Source organism: Camelus ferus, chromosome 19 (assembly GCF_009834535.1).
Source record: "Camelus ferus isolate YT-003-E chromosome 19, BCGSAC_Cfer_1.0, whole genome shotgun sequence".
In the NCBI taxonomy this organism is placed as follows: domain Eukaryota; kingdom Metazoa; phylum Chordata; class Mammalia; order Artiodactyla; family Camelidae; genus Camelus; species Camelus ferus.
In genome coordinates, this window is record NC_045714.1 from 37,502,736 (window position 1) to 37,521,321 (window position 18,586).

Genomic DNA, 18,586 nt, shown 5'->3' on the forward strand with positions numbered 1-18,586 from the left:
GTGAGTGGAAACATTTAATTGTATACAAGTTTAAGATCTTTAATTCAGAAAGCAGGCAATCATTCATTCTTTTTTTTTAACTTTTTTTTATTGAGTTATAGTCACTTTACAATGTTGTGTCAGATTCCAATGTAAAGCACACAATCATTCATTCTTAATTAGAAAATTGACTAGCAGTATTAAAGTGTAAGCAACATTACCACCAGAGGCCATGAATGAACAGGAAAAGAAATCTCAGGCACAAGCTGATACCACATGTATTGCCCCAGATCTGCTCTCCCTACTCTGCTGCCAGACCTACTCATGTTACGCAGTTAGTAATTATAATCTTACACTAATGTTGGTTGGTATTTTCACAGCACTTAAAGTAGAGCTGTGAGAGTATTTTCCTAATGAATGAGTGGTTTGAATTAAATGTTTTATTGCCTCTGTGAAATTTTCTTACTTAATTTAAGATTTAGAGTGCACTAGTACTTAATGAGCATCACTGAGGGGCCTACTAATTGGTGAAATAATGCTTAACTTGTTTTAGCTATGCTGACTACATGGGTCAACAGTGAATTTTAAACTTACCTACATATAGTATTTCATTGATTCTAAGGCTCAAATTTTTGTATTTTAACATCTCTGAGATTGGGATGTATATCACAATTATAATTGGAAAAAATTTTTAGTAGTTCATCAAATAATTTTGTCTTTAAAGTTGATGATGTCTTAGATTCTTTGAAATATAATAAGCAGTGTGTAAATATCTGTAAAATAGATGTCAGTTTGAACAGAAGCAGTAAAAATCACCGTGAGATTAGAGAACTATCACCATCTGAGGAGTATAGATTCCTGTGAACTTTGTAGCACTGCTCTATGATTTGTTACTTACAGGATTTTTCATCCTAAATTTTCTTTTGATTTCAGAGAATGGTTCTTTCTTTTGTCACATGAGGTGTTGAACCCAATGTATTGCCTGTTTGAATATGCAGGGAAGGATAACTACTGCCTACAGATAAATCCTGCTTCTTACATCAATCCGGATCACCTGAAATATTTTCGTTTTATTGGCAGGTTTATTGCTATGGTAAGTGCAGGTGGAGAACTGAGTTTACTTTGCTAATTCAGCAATACTAAAGCACTGTTTCTTTAACTTTCTTACTTGAAATGTTCTCATCACTAAGGCATGTCCAAGATTGGGTTTATTACACCTGCCCTTTTCCCAGAAATATGCTGTAATAGATCATATTGCAGGGGAGCTTTTTTTTTTTTCTTTTTCTTTTGAGTGACTCATCTAACTTCCTGAAATACAATGATTCTTACAAAATTATCGTAAATGGTATTTTTTTTCTTGCATAGGCTCTGTTCCATGGGAAATTCATAGACACAGGTTTTTCTTTGCCATTCTATAAGCGTATCTTGAACAAACCAGTTGGACTCAAGGATTTAGAATCTGTTGATCCAGAATTTTACAATTCTCTCATCTGGGTTAAGTAAGTTTGTTTCCTTTTAATTTATCAAAATATCATCTGTGCTTTCATTATGGTGTTGGTAACTTACCCAAACTGTAAGCATGTAATTGGTTTATTGAATTTAAATGGTCTACATTAAACCTTACTCAATATTTAAATTTTACAGAAATACATCTGAGATCTTAAGCAAAATATGACTTTAGAACATGATTTTCCAGTTTTCTTACTAATTCTGATGTTATAGTTTAATAATAATTATCTAAGAACATAGTCCTTTTTGACTACAATTGGATAAAAGTCAGGCTGACATTAGATTTTTTAAATCCTGAATAACACTAAATACCAAAGGAAAACAGAGCACCTTGTGAAATATAAATAAAATCTTTGAAGAATAATAAGAGAAAAATTATCAAAACATAATTGTGGTGAGAAATTTGTGCTTAACCCATCCGTCTGTGGCAAATTAACTATATAAAAGAATCAGAAAATACATGATTTTCATGTTCTAATAAATAAAATTGAATTAATGTTATGTGTCAAAGAATAAACCTTTTCAACATCAAAAAAAAAAAGAACATTGTCCTTTAGTTAAAAATTTTTACATGATTGAATTAGTGTGACTGTTCGTTTCATTTGTGCAGAGAAAACAATATTGAGGAGTGTGGTTTGGAAATGTATTTTTCCGTCGATAAAGAAATTTTGGGTGAAATCAAGAGTCATGATTTGAAACCCAATGGCGGCAATATTCTTGTAACAGAAGAAAATAAAGAGGAATATATCAGGTAAGAGAATGCTCCTTTTGACATAGTTTAGCCTTTCTGTTAGACTATATAGCATGTTGATAATTGCCTAGTAATGCTAGTGGACAGTATTTCAAAAAATATTTGCCTTTTTACTAATTATTATGAGAACTTATTGTGTATTATTAAGGACACAGTTGACCACTTCCTACCTTATTAGTGCATTGAGAGAGGAACAAGGAAAATGTTATGGGGGACATCCTTTCATTTAGTTATTATCATGGAGCAAGTATCTAATGATAGTTAACTTTGAGCCCTCATGGTTGGGGAAGATTCAGTCATGTAGAAATAAGAGCAAAAGTTATGAGCAAGATAGGGAGGCTGGAAAGCACAAGTCACAGATAGTAAATAAGAGAAGAGTTGCCTTGGTGTGTGGTGCTGTCAGGCAACTAACTCAGAGTTTACAGCGCATTTTGCCATGTCCTGCTCTTCAGAAGCCACGGAAAATGAAGAGTCTTTAGAAGATACAGAGGCTGATAAGTGTGATAACCCTTAAGAAAATAGAAGTATAGCCAAGTGGTAGATACAGAAGCCAGGTTACAAGAAATTAAGGTACATAGTCTAAATTTATTTTTCACCGAGTTTGGCTGCAAAACCATGAGAGATAGGACAGATTCTTGTGGAGGCAGCAGGGTTAGAGGGACTATCCTGCAGATAAATTCAAACTGAAAATCTTACAAAGAATTAGTCTCATGGGTACTAATGAGTTTTATACCCACTTTCTGAAATACTGAAATTTAACCAGAATTTTGAAGATTTATAAAGTGATAGAAAAGAATTTTGGTCATATGGAACTTTAAATTTCTCTCCAAAAGTGGGAGTTGCAAAGGTAGAAGTATTGCTAGATCACCTTTCTAAATACCAATTCTTTAAAAATGTAACATCTTGTCATTGAAAAGAATCTCAAATTTATATGCAGGTATTTTCATGGGCAATATTGTAAGATCTGGTAAAATTTACAAGTAAAGTGATTATGAATTTATTCTCTCATGTTTTGCATTAGTTAATACTTTTATTCTGAAGAGTTATTAGTTCTTTCATATATTCTTAAGACCAATTCTATCAGATCAGGTTGAGATTTCACATAGCTGCTGCTGCTTGAGTTCCAGTTTCTCAATCTCTTGCCTAGTTTTAAATTTTTTAAACATTAATATATCTACTCTAGCTTTTTTGTGATTAGTTTGCGTGGTATATCTTTCTGTATCCTTTATTTTCAATCCCCTGACTTTCTGTTTATGTCTCTTATAAGCAGCATTTGGGGGGGTGGGGATACTTAGATTATTTATTTATTTTGATGGAGGTACTGAGGATTGAACCCAGGACCTTGTGCATGCTACTTTACCACTGAACTATACTCTTCCCCCAAGCAGCATATTCTTAGATTTTACTCTTTTTATTCAGTTTTTAATTGCAGTTAGTGCATTTAATGTCATTACTGATATGATTGAACTTAAGTCTGCCACCTTGCTTTTGCTTCTTATTTTTCCCAATTTCCTTTCTTCTTCCTTTTCTGCCCTCTTTTGAGTTAAGAGTAATTTCTAGTTTTATCTCTTTGGGTTTTTCCTTAGCTCCATGTCTTTAGTATTTTAGCAACTGCTTTAATGAATATATACATCCTTATGTATAATTAATATTATACATTAATATTATATATGACATTATAACATAATTATTATACTGCTTGTACAATATAAGAAGCTCAATAGTATAATTCTGTTTATTTCACTTCAGCCATTCATGCTGTTGTTATCATTTTATTTCTTATGTTTATAACCCCATAATACCATATTCTTGCATTAAGCAAGCAATAGATTTTTAAATTTCACATTACCATTTCTGGTGCTTCTCGTTTCTTCTTGCAGATCCATTTTTTCCATCTAGGATCATTTCCCTTCTGCTTTAAAAACTTCCTATACCACTTCTCTTAGTGTGTGCTTGCTGGTAATAAATTCTCTCAGCTTTTGTCTGAAAATGTCTGTTATGTCACCTTCCGTTTTTGAAGGACATTTTCACTAGATTTAGAATTGTAGGTTTATAGCTTTTTCTTTCTTTTTTTTAAGCACTTCCAATAATATTCAGTTGTTGGCTTCTATTCTTTTTGATGATGTGAACCATTGTTTTTATTGTTTTCTGAATGAATTTTTTTCTGTAGGTTTTAAAAGATTTTCTAATTTTGTTTTTTAGCATGTTGACTCTGATGTACCTAGTTGTGATTGCTTTTGTATTCATCCTGCTTAGCATTTTCTGAGCTTCTATCTGTGATTAATTCTATTTCAGCAGTTTGCAGAATTTTTGTGCCTTTTCTCTATAGATGTTCCTTTTGCTTCATTTCCTTTTTTTTTTTTTTTTTTTTGTTGTTGTTGTTGTTGTTGCTCTTTTTTAGGGGTGGGGTGGGGGGAGGTAATTTGGTTTACTTATTTTTAGAGGAGGTACTGGGAATTGAACCCAGGACCTCATGCATGCTAAGCATGCGCTCTACCACTTGAGCTATACATCTCCCCATTCCCTCTTTACATACTTCAGAGACTTCAGTTACATGTGTATTTAACCTTTGATATCCCAGATGCTATTTATATTTCTCTTTGCTTCAGTTTGGGCCATTTCAATTGATCTGCCTTTGAATTCACTGCACTTAAAGCTCATCCAATTAAATTTCCATTTCAGATATTTAACTTCTGTTTGTTTCTTTTAAGAGTTTATGTGTTGAGAATCTTCACTGCTTCGTACATTTTGTTCATCTTGTCCTATAAATTCTTTAGTACATTTTTAATAGCTTTAAAAAAATGTTTGCTAACTTCACCATTGGGCTGTCGGCAGGCCTTATTCATATAGATTTTTTCTCTTGATTATGGGTCACATTTTCCTGCTTCTTTGCATATGTGGTCTTTTTTTTTTATTGTGAATGATACATGGTAGAGACTCTGAATTCTTTTTGTTTCCTGTGAAGAATAATTTTGTTTTGACAGGCTGTGAAATTGAGGGCAGATCACATTGATTGTGTGGAAGCTTGCTAGAGCTCCTCTATTTCATTTTGCTTTTAATTCTAAAACGTAACCTTTATTCCTAGAATATGAATCATATTCTTTAAAATGGAAAGAAAGCCCAAGGTGTTTTACCATGTACCTTTGTGAGGTACAGATTTACAAATTTAATTATGTCTCTCCTGCACTAGGTGGCTGCTGAAATTTCTGCTTGGGTTTTTGGCTTTCCAGTTATTGCTTTGCACAGGGTTCCTTGGAATCTCATCATCTTCCACATGTATATTTAGGAGTCAGCTAAGGGTTTGAAGTAAATGTCTGCAGATTTGGGAGCTCCTTCTCTTTGTCTTTCTTTCAGCGATTTTTCTGTAGCCGTGTTGGCAGCTTGAAGCTCCCAACCTCATGTCTCCACAGCCCAATAATACTGTTGCTTTTCATTCAAGTTCCATTTCCCTGTACACTGTGTAAATGGGGAAGTACCTAGTAAATGCAGATCTGTTCCATTATGCCAGCATCCTTCAAGAATCTGTCCTCATCCTCATCCTGCATCCTTCAAGAATTTGTGTCCTTCATCCTTCAAGAATTGGTGTCTCTCTGATGCCTTCAAACATTTGTTTTTTATAATTTGCCCAGTGTTTATAATTGAAGTCACCAGGAAGATTAGTCCAATACAACCTACATTGCCATTTTCCAAAATTCAGACTTCTAATAAACTTTAGGACTTTAGTTGCCTTAAGTTGTCAACAGGTAATCAGATCCCTAATATATACATTTGTTTGCCCATTAAAATTGTTAAAAAGTAATTATTCTGTAATAAAACAAAAAAGTTTGTTATTTGATGTAATTTTAATGCTGTTAATATGTGTCTATGCAGATGAAGATTAGAAGAAAGTCAAAGTTGAAATCTAGTATGTTTAGTAGAAGAGGTTTTTCATTAAAAATATTTTCATTCAAAAAAAAATTTCTAGGGGGAAACCTGTAAGTTAAAAGAACCTTATGAGACTTCTGCAATGTATGAACCTTTTTGCAATTCTGATTCAATCAGTGTGGAGGAAATTGAGTCAGTCAGTAAGATGTTGAGCACTGAATATTTGATATAAAGGAATTATTGGTCACTTTTTTGTGTGATGTTGCAATTGTAGTTCTGTTTTTAAAATAAGACTTCATCTTGTAGAGATGTATACTGAAATGTTTATGTTTAAAATGAATTCATATGCTATCTAGGGATGGATAGGGGCATAATGAAATAAGGTTGGTATTCAAGCTGAGATATCTGTACATGGGTTTATTTATTTTACTTATATATATGATATTTTTAATAAATGAAGTTTTGAAAAAATTATTTTTATACTTAGAATTTAAAGATAAAATCTAAACTTCCTTATAGCTTTTTTTATATTTATTTGCCAGAATGGTAGCTGAATGGAGGTTGTCTCGTGGTGTTGAAGAACAGACACAAGCTTTCTTTGAGGGCTTTAACGAAATTCTTCCCCAGCAGTATTTGCAATATTTTGATGCAAAGGAATTAGAGGTAATGAGTTTTTCTTCTTTGCTCTGAATGATGCTGTAAATAATGCCTTCAGGTGTCTGCTGTCAACTCACTTTACCATCTTTCCAGTGGCAATAGTATTTTTTATTCTGGCAGGATGTTTCTGAAGCATCCTCAGTGGTTAATAAAAAAGTCCATAATTTATCCAAATATATAAAGGATTACAAAAAAAGAGTATTAAAAACTCTGTCCAATGAGTGACTTATTTATCTGAATATTTGCAAATATGACACCAAACATGGAAACTCAACTTTCACAAGTAATATAGATAAAATTTTGATAAAATTCTTAATGCACAGCTTAAAAGCCAAAGCCTCCTGTGTAAGTTTTTTGAAAGTTGTTTAATATTTGTCTTTTCTTACCTATGTCTGGCATTTTTATATAGGTTGTACAGTTACCTAAAGAAAAAACTATTTGTCTTTTCCTTCCCTAAAGGTCCTTCTGTGTGGAATGCAAGAGATTGATTTGAATGACTGGCAAAGACATGCCATCTACCGTCATTACACTAGGACAAGCAAACAAATCGTGTGGTTTTGGCAGGTTTGTCTCAGTTTATTTCTTTTGGCAGACATACCATGGTTTTTAAGAAATTGCCTATACTACATATGGAAAAGAGTCACAGCACAAAATGTACCAGTTTGTTGAGGCCCCTCATTCCATTCTATTTGTTATAATAAATAACTACAGATCATAACAGTATCCATTTAAGTTTGTTTCCAAGTAAGCAACACACACCTTGTACCTTTGGCCAGAGTGTAAGAAGTCCAGATGATAAGATTCCCCTGCATTTGAACTGTCTGAAATATGGTTTTCATCATTCATATCTCATTGAGAATTATTTAATGTTTAGAAGACAAAACTTGAGAGACTTGGTTTGACATCATAATGGTGTCTCCTAAAAAATGTCTTGTTATAAGTACATGAAAAGAAGCTCAACATTACTCATCATTAAGGTAGTGCATATCAAAACCACAATGAGATACACATTCATTAGAGTGGCTGTTATCAAAAATGGAAAATAATCATCCTTGGTAAGGATATGGAGAAATTAGAACTCTCCTACGTTGCTGGTGGCAATTATAAAATGATGTAACACTGTGGAGAACAGTTTGGTGGCTCCCAAAAAGTTAAACATAGAATCATATGATCCAGCAATTGTACTCCTAGGTATACCCAAAACAATTGAAAGCAGAGACTCAGATACTTGTATACCTATATTCATATCAGCAATATTCACAATAGCCACAAGGTGGAAGCAACCTAAGTGTACATCAACAGATGAATGGATAAACAAAATGTGGTATTACACATAAAATGGAATATTGTCCAACCTTAAAAAGAAAGGAAATTCTGACATAAGCTGCAGCATGGGTGAACCTTAAGGATATTATGCTAAGTGAAATACACCAGCCATAAAAAGGACAAATATTGCATGATTCCACTTCTGTGAGGTATCTAGAATAGGCAAATTTATAGAGACAGAAAGTAGAATAGAGGTTACCAGGGACCAGGGAGAAGGAGGCAGAAGTGAGGAGGTAAGTTTAATGCATTCAGAGTTTTTATTCGGGAAAATAATAGAAGTTCTGGAAACAGTGGTGTTGGTTACTCAACAGTGTGAATGTAGTTAATGCCATTGAATTATACACTTAAAATGTTAAGTGGTACATTTTTATGTTAATATATATTTTAGCACAATAAAAAAATGTTTAATGCCTACTATTTATATAAGGAAGTACATAGGAAACTTAGATGACTGAGGTTCTTTAATGAATACGATTAGCATTTTAAAATACTTGACAGTAGTACAGAAGGATAAAAATTATTTACCAAAAAAAAATTTTGGCTGAACCAAAATACCTGTGTTATAGGCTAGGAAGCATATTCCAGAAATTTAATGTTTTGAGCCAGAATTGTAGGAGTTAAAATCCAAATAATTCTGACAACATATAGCTACACCAAAACATAAACAACATTGAGAGAAGAATATATATCTGGATCAGAATTTGTGAGCTTGATATATCATTAGTTTGTAAAACCAAAATGGCTGTTCTGACTCAGACTCTTTGTCCTATGTAACTACGTGAATATTCTATTCTATAGGACAGGATATAGAGGGGAAAGGATGGGTTGCTCTAAAAGAAATGATCTTGAGACTGTTTGAGTAGGGAGCTCTTGGGCCCAGGGCACTCTTCTTTTTCTGTCTTCCTATAAGAATATGCTACTAAGTTAAAAAAAAAAAAAAAAGAATATGCTACTAAGATTTTTATAGGGAAAGGTTGGTGGGGCTTTGACAAACATGGAGAATCTCTGTTATCCACAGTGGTGGGTACAGTCATTTTCTAGTGCATGTGACCCCGGAAGTTCATGGTTAAGATTTGAAATGATTTTTTTCTTTCCTGTTTAGTACGCTAAACATAGCATATGTTTTAATGTGCTTTTAACAGTTTGTTAAAGAAATCGATAATGAGAAGAGAATGAGACTTTTGCAGTTTGTTACTGGAACCTGCCGATTACCAGTCGGAGGATTTGCTGACCTCATGGGTATGTCTGCAGGATCACTTTCGCTATATAGAAAATTGTTCATCACACTGCTGTTACACTAATGTGTATATAGTGTGTCAGAAATAACAAAGACATGTATAGCCGTTTTCTTAACTAGTTACAGTTATCCTGCATTTATACAAATTTTAAAGTTTGTAGTCCTTATCTGTAGAAATTATTAAGTTTTAGGCTAAACTCCACATTTTAACTCAGTAGGATAGTGGTCTTCTGTATATAAATCTGTTTCTTCATTCAGTCATTTGGTAAACATTTTAGTGTCTCCTAGGAGCCAGGCATTGTTTGTATTATGTTTTAATGATATATTTACCACTTTTCCCTGTTATACCTGGAGCTCCATTATATGCAGATCTATATATTCATCTTTTTATTTCTGGTGCCTACCACAGTGCCTTTCACATAGTAGTCACTGATTAAAATGTCTGTTGTTTTGAAATCAGTCACCATAAGAATATTATTTTGTGATTAAATAATAAGTAAATTCGAGTCTTTAACACCAACACTATGCAAGTAGGAGGTTAGAAGAGTTGTTGTGATCCCTAAGTCTGCAGAGCAGAGAGTCAGAGTTAAAGAATCAAGTAGGCAATTTTGGATACAGTGTGGAACCAGTTTAAAAGATATCAAAAGTCAGATCAAAAGAATTTGGAGATTACTCAGGGTTTTGGAAGCTGTGGGAATTTTCTGAAGACAGAAGAACTTGCTGAAGCTGTATTTTAGGAATATTTGATAGCAAGGTATAGTGTGCATTAAAAGATAGGGAGAGCCTGGAAATATTAAAGCAGTGATAAGAATGTGATCTTAGGAAATGGAGGTAGAGATGGAAAAGAAGAGATCAATGCTAGAGAGGTTCCAAAGGTAGAAATAGGACTTGATTAGAAGATTAAAATATAAAGGAAGAATGTCAAAAATATTATTACTATGCTGTGAAAGATTGAAAAGTGTGAAGTGTGAATTGTAAGGCACCTGCTGAGTTTAAGGTAACTATCAGACAACCAAGTAGGAAACGTCAATGGGGGGACAGTTATACAGGTGTTAATTAAAGTATGAGTTTAGAAGTAAGAGGAAAGAGATAAAGTAGAGTCATAAGAGCAGTGAAGCAGTGACATTTAAAACTGTGAGAATGGATGGGCTTATGCAGAAATAGAATACAGAGAAGAGTAGAGAGCTAATGCTTAGAAACATCTGTATTTAGGGATTAGTCAGGAATAGCCTAGAGGCAGACTTAAAGGCCAGGCCAGAGAGAGAAGAGGAGAAATAAATATTCTAGTCTCTCTAAGGTAATATAGAAGGGAAATTTTTATCCAGTGCTGCTGAGAGAGAGGTCTCAAATGGATAATTTCTAAGTAAGTTTTTGGGGAGGGACACGTTTGAGAATGCTGTCTAATTTGAAAAAGAGAAACCATGTTGGGAATTGGGGAGGTAAGGAACAGTGACCAAAATGAGACAAAAATTGGTATATGCTTCTCAGTATAAACTGGAAATCTGATTATTAAGGAAATGAGAACTAGGTCTGCTCTTGGAAATAATATTTGAGGTTGGGTGGAGCTGTCTAAAACAACACAGAAGGATACCTGTGGAAGGCAGAGACAGCAAGATTGTGGTTCATAGAATTTTAGAGGACTTTTGATTCAGTCTTCCACCAAGTATAGGAGGAGAAAGTTGTAAGAGTGATGTATATAATAATTTAATGTGGTTCTCAACCTTATCAGATCTAACATCCCATTGAATAACAGAATATCCTCACTAATATTCTGGAATGAAATTGGTAGATGTGAAGTAACATATGTACAATCTGCAGTAAATACAGATACATAACACTTCACTGTAAAGAAGAAATTTTTTCCAAAGTGATTTACACTGAAATGTTTATTTCAATACATGTATATTTGGGAACAACTATGTTAGAAGAAACAAGTGAGTGGCTAGATACTTGTACCTACTTGAAAGTTTTGGGTTTAAGGTCAGAAGCCCTTCTGTATAAGAAGCACTGGAATATGAAAGAACAGATAGAAAAGGTAAGAAATAATAGATTTAAATAAATATGAGAAAAATAGGGAAATAATCTAAATGAATTAGGGATAGTATGCCTGCCAAAATAATTTATAGGTGATCAAAGTAGAGAAAAAATGGGGTAGATCTTATTTTAAAGTACAGTGTCTAATTATGAAATTCCAGTACAGGCCAAGGCTCTGATACGGGAAAAGGCGACAGAGACCATATCATTTGAAAGTTGAAACAAGCTGAAAATAGGAACAGAGGTCTAAGAGTCTAAATGGAAGTTGTTTGGTGTAGGGACAGTGTCAAAGTAAGATTGAAAACAACAGGCAACCTAAAATTATTTTCGGTATATAATGTTTACAACTTGAAGTTTTCAAATTCCATGCAGTTTTAGAAAGCATCCAGGACGATAGTAATATTCGATTCTAAGTCTATTAAAAGCAATCCAGACTCTGCTGTTACATATTAACTATTAAATGAAACTCTCCACCTATGTGGTTAGAAATGCTGTGATGCATTGAGTAAAGAGAGTGTGCAGAGTGAGTAGACTATTTAATAATTTCAAGCTTAATTAATAATTTTAACTGTTTCTTTTCATAATGACCATTTCCTATATTACTTGGCTTTTCACATTTGTGATAACACTTCAATGTTACTAGATATAAAAGTACTACCAGTTTATATTTGTACTGGGTTTAGTCAGGTAGGACATGAGAAAGTTCCTTGGGAATGACTGTCTCACATGTTGCAGGGCATTTTGCGTGCCTGGCCCCTTCTCAAATAAAAAGTCCTACCAATAAATGCTTCCTAGGGAGGAGTAGTGACTTTTTAGAAAACCAGTATTTAAAGATCACCCATTCACAGCTGTCTCCAACACAGAGTAAGTGAGAGGCAAGAGTTGGGTGTGTGTATGCGTAAGGGTACGCCCTACAGGACCAGTAAACGCAAGCATTATTAATATCTACTAGGTTGTTCACATTTTCTAAAGTTTTAACGATTTTCTGTTTAAGTCAAGTTTTGTTGTATAAGATGGTGATTGTAGTTTCCCTGTTGTGTTTATTCTTTTTTTTTTTAATTTTGGGGGAGGTAATTAGGTTCTTATTTATTTACTTATTATTTTAATTGAACTCAGGACCTCATGCATGCAAAGCAAGCACTCTACCAGCTGAGCTATACCCTCCCTCCTCCCTGTTGTGTTTAAAACTGAAAATAAGTTTTCTATGTGTTCTCTTACGTGAGCTATTATTATAGTACTGTTATTCTGAGGAATACTGGATAAAACTGCATTTTCTCTTGGGCACACATTAACAAAATGGTTCTCAAACTTCTATCACTCATCAGAATCACCTGGAAGTTTCTTAAAACACATATTGCTGAGCCTCACCCCCAGAGGTTTTGATTGAATTCGGTAGGCTTGGGTTAGGGCCTATGGGTGATTTTTAACATGTTCCCTGGTGATGTTGTTGCAGCTGGATTGGGGATAACAATTTGAGAACCATTGCCCTGTCACACTGTTGATGAGTTCACTATATTTTAGGGAGCAATGGACCACAGAAATTCTGCATTGAAAAAGTTGGGAAAGAAAACTGGTTACCCAGAAGTCATACCTGGTAAGTAAAATCAGAAAGAGTATAGAAAAATAGCCTTTTCCCAATTATCCTGTAGATATTAAAATATGTTGGAGATTAGAAATGAAATATTTCCCCCATGATACTGAATTATTTTTAACATCTCTAGTGAGGTATAATTTATGTAACATAAAACTTACCCGTTTTAATTCAGTGATATGTAGGAGATTTACAGAGAAGTAGCCATCTTGGTAATCCAGTTTTAGAGTATTTCTGTCACCCCCGAACAATCCTTTGTGCCCATTTACAGTCAGTCCCCTTTCTTACCCCTGAATTTTTTTTTAATGTCATATTTAGAAAACTTTAAACTTTGCAGGCAGAGGAAGAAATCACATCTAGATAGCTATACGGAGAGCTACTCTTAACATGGCAACAGAAATAGTATTTTCTAACTATAAATGTAGTTTAACCACATTTGCAAAATTGTGCAAAACTAAAACTAAACCCTAATCTTAGGTGTAATACGTTGAAATTCAACCTATTGTCAACAATATTTGAACTTTATTTTGTGAGACATTTCTGTGGTCATATATAGACCTTGCTGGATATTCCTTTATTTTCCCTATCTGCCCTTTTTATTTGTTTTATTGTTTGTTCCTTTGTATTGTCATACACGTAGCTTTTTAAAAATAGCAACTTTGCACCTTCGTTGAAAATCAATTGACCATAAGTACATGGGTTTATTTCTGGATTCTCAATTATATTCCATTGATCTATGTGTCTATCCTTAGTGGCAGTAGTAACACTGTCTTGAGTACTATAGCTTTTCAGTAAGTTTTGAAATTAGGTATGCTTTCTCCAACTTTTACAAGACTGTTTCTGCTCTTTTGGGTCTTTTGGATTTCCATTTGAATTTTAGGATCAGCTTGTCCATTTCTTCAGAGGTCAGCTGGGATTTTGATACGAATTGCTTTGATTAATTCGGGAGAGTATTGTCATCTTAACAGTATTATGTCTTCTGATTCATGGACATCAGATGTCTTTCCATTTATTTAGGTTGTCTTTAATTTATTTCAGCCATGTTTTGTACTTTTCATTATACAAGCCTTGCATTTCTTCTGTTAAATTTATTCTTAAGTAGTTTAGTCTTTTTAAAGCTATTATAAATGGAATTATTTTCTTAATTTCATTTCAGATTATTCATTGCTAGTGTATAAAAATACAGTTGATTTTTTAAAAAATATACTTTTATTGAAGTACAGTTTACAATGTTGTACAGCACAATACTTCAGTCACATAGGAACATACATACATTTGTTCTCATATTCTACTTCACTATAGATTACTACAAGATACTGAATATGGTTTCCTGTGCTATACAGTGTGTAGTTGTTTAGAAATACAGTTGATTTTTGTACATTCACCTTGTATACATGTGTTTTGGTTTGATCTTTTGTCCCTTTTTTCAAACTTGGAATAGGCTGTGCCATTATGTAATTGTGAACAGCTTATCTCAGTCATACATGAAAACCTGCCTCATTACTTTTTCAAGTTCCATGTTTCCTTTTGTTCATTTTCATAAATGTAAATTTATTTTCCCTTTGTGGGTAGCATTATTCTGTTGTCAAACATCTGCCTACATTTTATCCTAAAAATACAGCAGAAGGCCAAGGCTTCAGGGCAGATTTACTGCCTATTACCTTGTGAAGGTGATCTTAATATGGCCCCAAATTAGAAGATGCCCTTTAAAAACTCACAGCTAAAAATTGGACAGAGAAATTGAGTAGGATCAGAATATTAGATATTAGAACAGAAAATTATTTTTTAATCTTAATGTGGTATACTGAAAATCTTTGGATAAGAGACCTATGGCCCACAAAGCCATATTTACTGTCTAGCCCTTTACAGAAAAAATCTGCTGTCCTGTGATCTAGATTAGGGTGGATGGGAGATCTTGAGAGATCTAACACTTCACTTAGTGACTGCTGAGCACAGGTACTGTGCTGTACAGATGCTTGTTTCTTCTTCACTCTGTCCTGAGAGGTAAATGTTGTTCCCATTTTACCAAAGGAATGGAACGGTAAAAAGCACTTGTTAAAGGCCCAGTGACAAAAGTTGGGATTTGAACCCAATTTTGCCTGACTTCAAAACCAGTGTTGTTATATACTATACTGCCCATATGAGTCTTTGTATATTTCCTTTTCTCAAGCTAACAATTCTTACTTTTAGTTTTAACCGCCTGGACCTGCCACCCTATAAGAGCTATGAGCAACTGAAGGAAAAGCTGTTATTTGCCATTGAAGAAACAGAAGGATTTGGACAAGAGTGACTTCTGAGAACTTGCACCACCAAAGGAAAAGAACTTATTTGCAATGTTTGTCCTTTTCCTTCTCTGCCTATTGCACATCTTGTTATAAAATTGGACTGTGACTATTTAGAGAGTTATCTTGAGTGTAAGTAAATTAATGTTATCATTGAGATTTATCTCCTAGTGATTCTGGCTTTCTTCTCAGCGTTTCCAGAAATCATATCTGCAAATGACTAGTCAAAACTTTATTTAACATGAGATTTAACAGAGCAATGAAATCTGCTTTGTCTTATTCCACTAGATTGTTTCCTTAACAAGTCTGTATATGAGTGTCAGAAGTCTCCCTTGGGAGTAGGTTTTTTTCTGTTAGAGATTTTGTAGATATGCGGGGAAGTCCTTTGGTAACTAAAATATGTAAGATCTTCCTATTAAGCCTCCTGGTAAGAGGTATTTGTTTAAAAGGACAAGCTTAACTCGGTTTCTGGGGACATGAGCAAATTTCTGGCTTGTGCTCTCCCTCTCATTTCAGCCTGGCGTGACTGTTGTTTTTCCTTTCCAGAGCATGAATCCGTGCATCATTTTGATGTTATTATTCCTGGAAAGGAGAGATGCAGGGCTCTTGCATCTCTCTACAAAGTAGTTTTATAAATTTGAATTTGGGGAGAACTTGGTCCTAGCCTGCAAATGACTTCATAACTCTCTTCATTTGGAAGTTTGTTTTAATTGCCCTGCAAATACTAAACTTTACAAACAGTATTAACACTATGCTTCCTTCACTATAGATAAAAGTTAACCTAGAATTGGAATTAATTTAGCAAATTCATCTAAGGCCATCACAGTTTTTGTATGTCCCTATATATAAATTGCATCTTTATAATTTTATCATAATCCAGCAACTTCAGTTATTTAATTATTGCTAAAGGAGTTCAAGTTATAACTCGAGTTCTTTCTAGTCCAAGTAGAGGTCAGTGAAACATCCTATAAAATTACATTTTCATTAGGGACGGAGAGCTGTGGTACTAACTAAAAAGAAGGGAGTAATACATTTACTAGCAATGCATTTCTAGTAACCACAGGAATGTATTGTCTGTGTGAATTAAGCCTTCAGATTTATCATTTCTCTGACACATGTTGGAGTAGTTATTTCCAGTCTTTCTATTGTCCTGAGTTGGATATTCTGTTCACCTCTAAAAACTTTAACAGGTTTTCTCTATAACTCTTTAATATTAGATTGCTCCGTTAGTAACTAATTAATGCACTTTGAACTTATCTGTAGTAATTCTTTTAACTTAGCCTAGCTTAGACTCTGTCAAGATGGCTGCTGTCAGAGGTTTTATTTTATGGACAGTGGGATGAAGCCTAAGCCAGCTGAGTGCCTATCATAGCTGAACCCTGAGGACAGCCTCATAACTCATGAAATAGGGACTTCAGCAGGTTTCAGTAGCATAGCATGAACAAGTAGCATTGAGCCAAAACGAAGCAGAAAATAGCAAACCCCAATTACATACGGAAAGAAAATGGGGGTTTTTTGGTCCCTAACTACTCTTCCTTTTGCATCCTGGAACAACAACAAAAACATTTTCAAACTTGTGTATCTGTACTCTAAAACACTGCCATCATAAAGCAGACTTATGTGAGTGAAAGGGTTGCCTCATCCAGAAATTGTCAGTGAAAGGGGGAGAGTGGGTTCTCCCCAGTCCTATCTTTATTTTGATTTTATTCTATATGCTCTAGGAAACGTGGTATGGTCTCTAAAAGCCCCAATTGTTTTCAGAGTAGGGACTCTCTGCCCTTTTGTTGGTAGGGGGAAAAGTGCTATTGCTTTGTCTTTCAGAGCAAATGCTGCCAACTACCCATTCGTTATATATGTCTGAACTTTGGTAGTATTTGGCTATGGAGATTAAGCCTTCTATAAAGACTTCCTATTGAGGTGAATGCTCATATTGAAATGTAGTTACCTACAATATATACTAGACATTTATGAGATTAAATTAAGAGATAATGTAAGAAAGTAGACTTTCCTTGTTCTACATAATGCTTGATGATTCATTTAGGGACCTAGAAATATTGTGTGAAAATGTATAAATATCACCCAAAAGGCTCTCTGCCCTATATTTTTAAAATACAGAATAGTTATATTTGAAGTAGTCCTGGCCCTAGTTCTATAGGGCTTGGCTATTTAATATTTTTATGGAAGAAAAGTTTAGTTCTGGAAAAGGTAAATGCTTGTATATATTTTTGCAGCCTGGGATCTCCCTTACTCCATTTCTTCCTTTAATTTAAATGGCCACATGTATATGTCTTTCCCTGCTGTGTTAGGAAAATGGGGGCTGGATATCCCAAGAATCAGAGGTTATATAAAAATACTGCAAATAAACAGCAGACATAAATATTTACTAAATACTATCTTAAATTTTGGTCCAAACTGAACATCTGGAAATAGATTTATTGTAAGTGTTTAATTAGAGCAATTTCTTAAATCAGAACTAAATTGCTTTTAGAGTCCTTTTTCTTTGTAAGCATTGTAAATGCTAATAAATCCTGTTATTATTATTTTTTACTGCATGTTATGTTGAAATAAAAACAAAGTAAAGTGAGCAATGGCCTTATTCTTCTGCTCTTTTGGGAGGTTGGGAAGGCAGCATTTCATATAGCCTGGGTCAGGAGGGAAGGACCTCACTTGTTCATCAAATAGAGTGATTTAAAACTGATCCAGCGACTCATAATAATGAATTTCTGCTCTGTCTTTCACGATCTTAGAGTGCAGAAGAATCCAATTTCATAAGACTTACAATAACTCTATTTAAAATTCAGGTACTAATTTTTCATCAAGAGATTGACATACCAATGTGTATTCATCAGAAATTTTAGTGAAACATGACTCACCTGCCCACAGAGGTCTCATCCTAAATGAACTATTTCAGTCAAGCCCACTCTGCCACTTTCTGTTTATCTGGTTAAGAATCTGAAATGTTATTAGGAATGACTCAAGGAATTAGACTTTTCTATTTTTATATCCCTCCTTGTTTTGGATGTAATTCCATCCTTTTAAACTCCTTTAGGTTAACCACTTCTATTTAATATTGTTGGTATCTCCAGCCCCCTTCATTTTCTTGTATTTCTTTGAGAGTTATTTACAAAATTATTTGTATATATGCTATGCTTTCATTAACTAAAAACGGAATGGCAGCACTGGATTGTACATTACTGTATTGGAGTTCCTTTGTTTTCTTGAACTGTAATTTCAAATACTCAGGTAACTCTACAAATACCACAAGGAGTCAAGTGCTCTTACAAAGGTCCTTCAAGGGGCTGCCTCACTTGCATTTCCTTAAAAGATGTTAAGATTGTTTACAATTAAAAATTTTG

The 18,586-nt window shown here is 34.0% G+C and overlaps 2 protein-coding genes across 6 annotated transcripts in view; both read left to right on the forward strand.

Moving 5' to 3' along the window:
* The window catches only part of ITCH (itchy E3 ubiquitin protein ligase), a 94,756-nt gene extending 76,942 nt beyond the window's left edge, over window positions 1-17,814 (forward strand). For all 5 annotated transcript variants that reach the window (XM_006190776.3, XM_014564377.2, XM_014564378.2 and 2 more), the window contains 8 exons: window positions 913-1,072; window positions 1,345-1,478; window positions 2,099-2,239; window positions 6,646-6,766; window positions 7,220-7,324; window positions 9,229-9,325; window positions 12,879-12,951; window positions 15,139-17,814. In XM_006190776.3, the coding sequence (XP_006190838.1) occupies window positions 913-1,072; window positions 1,345-1,478; window positions 2,099-2,239; window positions 6,646-6,766; window positions 7,220-7,324; window positions 9,229-9,325; window positions 12,879-12,951; window positions 15,139-15,238 (931 nt within the window). In that variant the 3' untranslated portion in view covers window positions 15,239-17,814. The remainder of the gene's footprint in view (window positions 1-912; window positions 1,073-1,344; window positions 1,479-2,098; window positions 2,240-6,645; window positions 6,767-7,219; window positions 7,325-9,228; window positions 9,326-12,878; window positions 12,952-15,138) is intronic.
* LOC116658005 (60S ribosomal protein L29-like) overlaps window positions 1-18,586 on the forward strand; it is an 801,314-nt gene that overhangs the window by 271,996 nt on the left and 510,732 nt on the right. The gene's annotated exons all lie outside the window — the stretch shown is intronic.